At 44.7% G+C, this 4847-nt stretch overlaps 1 protein-coding gene across 1 annotated transcript in view; it reads right to left on the reverse strand.

Annotated features, from left to right (window-relative positions):
- LIN9 (lin-9 DREAM MuvB core complex component) overlaps positions 1-794 on the reverse strand; it is a 21567-nt gene extending 20773 nt beyond the window's left edge. Inside the window, exon 1 of the mRNA XM_018568041.1 lies at positions 715-794. Coding sequence (XP_018423543.1) covers positions 715-794 — 80 coding nt within the window. The remainder of the gene's footprint in view (positions 1-714) is intronic.
- Positions 795-4847: the final 4053 nt, after the last annotated feature.

The raw sequence follows: 4847 nt of genomic DNA on the forward strand, positions 1-4847 counted from the left end.
GCAAATAGATTAATTTCTTTCTCCATGCAGTGACATCTGACAAAAGCCATACAGGAGAGTGTAACACATGGCAAAGAGTAAGAGCCATGTGAATGGAAACACAGCTATAGAAAACAGAACAAGCTCATATCTAGTGATTGTTTCTAGAAGGTGCCACACATGATATTAAAATATATTGCCATTGTCTGACTTATGGAAGTGGTATTTGTTCTGGTGCAATGCACACTATAGCAATGCACTTCCTGACCGTCATATGTCGGTGTATGGTCCAGTTTACACATACGGCAGCGATTTGCGTTTTTCCAATAGAAATCAAATGCGATTGATTTGTGATGTCACTGCTTGCTGAAGAGGAATACGCACTGCATGCATCTCCCTGCTTTGGCTTCATTCATTCTATGGATCGGCGCTTCCTCCACCTCTCCTGCTGCTTCTTCAATATTCCCAATCAGTTATCTGCTGCCTGTGAAAAACCTTTCCCTGATGCTTGAGTTTTATCTATGGAATGTGAGTAGTTCCTGTAAATAAAGCATGCTTTTGTTGGGTTAAACCATCTGCACGAGTATTCCTATTTTTATATTATATGGTCTGGTGGGACGCACATTCTGCTAAACGACTGTCTCAAGAAGTTCATTAGAGGAGGAATTACCAGGAGGTGTTCGCTGGTGGGTGCTTTCACTACCCGACTTTAACAGAGGAATAACGCATACAGACCTGGACGGGTCTGAGAATAAGGTGGGGTGCACTCCATAAGGTTCCCTCTGGTGACGGTCCCGGGAGTTCGGGATTATCATTTTCGATCCAATGTGTGTACTTTTTATATTGCTGGATACTGAAGACATATGTACTTTTGGACACTTTTTGAGCACTTTCTTCACACTGCTTGCACTTTATTGGGATACATTTTATATAATTTTTGGAGGGTATATCATTTGATTATCCTAGCACTTGGCACTTTTTTTTCGGTATACATTATATATGTGTATAACCTTAGCCATTGAGGATACTTTTTATTATTACACATTGTTTTTTGTTTGCACTTTCTACTGATACAAGTATGAGCTGTATATAGCGCGGCTTTTCTGCCACATTTGTTAGTATTTGTCTGATTACACTGATCCAAGCTGCTGCTTTTCTAGTGTATTAATTAGGGAAGTGGCACAAGGTCTTTTTTGTGGTTTTTACTTTCCCATCAGTTATCAGATCACCAGTCATCAGACGACAGCTCTGACATCAGAAAGCAAAGCCATATTCCTCTATCAACATGGCTGCCCCCACACAGACACATTGCAGAACAAGTCATGGTAAGTCATAGGGAAAAGATCTGATGAATAGTCCTGTGTCATCTGCCTATCATTTCTGGGTACAGCTTTCCCAGTATGGATCCTGTTTACTCATCAATAAATCAGAATATGTTCTCACGCAAACTAAACTGTACTTTTGCAATAACAAACTCTAGGATAGAATTTACATTAAGCTTCTCTATTTCACTCATATTTCAAAAACAGAAGAGGTTGCCTAAGGTTTTTTTTTTTTGCATTCTGACTGGGGAAAAAAAGCCATTGCTTTCTTGAACCGTATTCGCTCATATTTGTTCTGCAAGAGAAACACAGTAAACCCAGTTTATTACACACCGCTCAGCAATATTTGTCAAGCAAACCTCTTGCATAAATCTGGTACAGAACGTTGCTATACACACGCATGTAACGCGATTAGAAAGCCCTGGCTGCAGAGAAGTGAGTCAGTAGGACACGGTTTGGATACGGAAGTAACTGGCAGACCTTGTAGGCCTCCTAGTGCTGAAAGGACAGCAGCTGAATAAAACAAAAAAAAAACAGTCCAAATTAATATATAAATAAAAAAGAATGCTACACCAGGGCTAGAAATGAGCCGCTATCTTTTGGCTTTTAAAAAAAAAAAATTTTTTTATTGGTGATCATCACAAAATGTGTTTACATACAGTGGGGACGGCGTACCGCCCATAGCGTAATGCAAAAGAAAACAAAAAACATTCCTAATTCACACAAGGCTCGTACAGCGAGTCTGATACTCGCAAATCCAAAATGTTTTTAACAGGTAGAATCCGATCCACATATCCATTGAGCTAGGTTTATATGCAGTGTAATACAAACATCACCAATGTCATCCTTATTTGTCGTGGTACAATAACACTTCCACTGCCTATATAAATCACAGCAAAATACGCAGTTACGGTGGGGTGGTGCCTCTTCTACCTGTTCACTTCAAGGTATACTCCTTCAGCCGGAGAGCGCTGGGAGTTTATCCTATATCGTTTTATCAGTAAGTAAATGTATGAAGGAACTACATCTCTAACAGGGGGGGGGGAGGAAAGAAAGCATAGAAATAGTAACCCGGTTTCCCAGGGCAGCTGCCACGGCCTACACGATGGTATCCCGGACTGCATCTCAAAAGGGTCTGAGCTTGGGGCAGTACAAAAAATTTCAGACATCGATCCTCACCCTGCTTCGCACCTCCAACATGTGTAAGGCACTAGCGGGTTGATCTTATGGAGGAGGGTGGGGACCCTGTAACACCTGGACAAAATCTTGTATCCCTGTTCTTGAGTCTGGTTGGCAATGGAGGCTTTGTGGGTGGCCAACAGGGCTTTGGCCGTTGCTCACCCGTAAATACCTGGCCCAATTCCTCCTCCCATTTCTTCAAGAATGGGGGACAGTAGTCCTGTGGGGGGGGATATCAGCATCCCGTAGAGTTGCAATCACATGTTTTACTGGTTGTCCTTGTCAGCATAAGGTTTCAAATGGCGTTAGGTCCCGAGTGGGCAACGCAGAGTGGGGAATCGCCATTAGGAAGTGCCGCAATTGCATGGCCGTCCAGGCGCTAAGGGGGGGGGGGATGCTAATGGGGGATTGGGGGAGCGAGTGCCTGTTCTCAAATAGATCTAATAAGCGAAACTTATTTGCCGTGTATAAGCCTTTTAAGAGCGTGCGATCTATACCAGGACCGAAGTCCGGATCTCCCAGCACAGGGGTCATGGGGGAGGGGAATGGGGAGACGGACGTGTTTTTAAATGTCTCCCGGGCTGTTCTCAGAGTGGCTCCTATAGTGGGGTGTGATATCAGGGCCAGGGTGAGCGGTGCTGTAATCCACCGCAGGCCCGCGAGGGGCGTCCAGTGATCTTCCAGCTCCATCCGTACCCATTGTTTGCATTCTTGGTTACATGTCCAGTCCACAACCCTGGCAAGGTGGACAGCCCTGTAATACATATGGATGTCAGGGAGAACTACCCCACCATGTTTCTTCTGCATCGTAAGTATCCGATTCCCGATCCGGGGGTGGTGCCCTGCCCAGACAAACGTGGTGCACAAGCGACGCAGTTTATGGAAAAACCCTGGTGGTAGGTGAATGGGCAGGGCTTGTATCGTGTACAATACTTTTGGGAGGATGGTCATCTTGATTGAGTTACATCTGCTAAACCAGGTCAGATATAGCCCATTCCAGCGAGAGAGTTCCTGGCTGATGTGGAGAAGCAAGGGGGCATAGTTGGTAGTGTATAAATTATTACGGTCTGGCGTGATCATGGTCCCCAAATATTTAATGTGGGCCGTAGCCCAATGGAACTGGAAGCGGGCTTTAAGCAGGGAGACCGTGGTTGCTGGTAGGGCAATGGCCATCACCGCGGATTTAGAGAGATTTATCTTGAAATCAGAGAGGTAACCGTATAGTTCGAAGGTCTGGAGCAGGTGGGGAAGAGATTGTAAGGGGTCTGGCAGAAAAAAAAGAGTAGGTCATCTGCAAAGGCAGCCACCTTGTGTTCTCCTGAGCGTTTGTTGAAGCCCGAGATATCCCGACTAGAGCGCACGGTGCATAGGAGTAGTTCCAGGGTGAGGACAAATATGATGGGGGGTAGAGGGCATCCCTGTCTGGTCCCGTTACTGAGTGAGAAGTATCCAGAGCGGGTTTCGTTAACATTTACCGCAGCGGTGGGACGAGAGTATAGCGCAGTTATCCACAGGTCATGTTGGGGCCTAGCCCTATGTGTTCTAGAACGGCATGCATGAAAGACCAACGAACACGGTCGAAGGCCTTCTCCGCGTCCGTGGACAGGAGCATCAGAGGGCTCCCCCGTGAGTGGGCGCCATGCACTATATTCAGAGCCCTGATGGTGCCGTCTCTAGCCTCTCTCGCAGGGATATCTTTTGGCTTTTAACACAATGACTCGGCTCATAAGATGATGATGTTATTTTTTAGGAATTTAGTATCAATCCAGAAACATCCTACAAGCAATATATCAAACAAGGGCAACAGAAAGGAAAAGTGATACAGGGGTCAGGGATGCGATGGAGGGATATTTTAGGTTCAGCAGATGGGAAGTCAGTATTGGTCACACGGGGGAGGGTAAACAGCTGAGAAAAGCGATGGAGGGGGAGGTGATGAATTCACATTCAAGGGGGGTAAACAACTGGGAACCTGGATGTTCCAATGGAAAGCATCAACATTTGGACAAGGGCAGATATACAAGATGACATGCAGAAACGGTACTACTAGATTGTAAGCTCTTCTGAGTCCTCCTAACCCTCCTGTATTCAATGATATTGTAAAGTGCTGCGCAAACCCTTACTAGCGCTATATAAATCGTGGATATTAATAATAATAGAAGTAAACAAAAATCATTTCTCACTCTGCATTTTACTAGTTTTGCAAGCATGTGCACCAGATATGTATTATGCACTAAACTTCGAATGCAGAAATAAAAAGTAAAAAACAACACGTGGTTCAATAAGCAAAAAACGAGTGAAAAATAAGGAGACAAGACAATTAGGCACCTTGTGGAAAACAACTTCTGCACTTTACAATGAGAGAACTGG

The sequence above is a fragment of the Nanorana parkeri genome, unplaced genomic scaffold, assembly GCF_000935625.1.
Source record: "Nanorana parkeri isolate BGI_ZX_2015 unplaced genomic scaffold, ASM93562v1 scaffold31, whole genome shotgun sequence".
Classification (NCBI taxonomy): Eukaryota; Metazoa; Chordata; class Amphibia; order Anura; family Dicroglossidae; genus Nanorana; species Nanorana parkeri.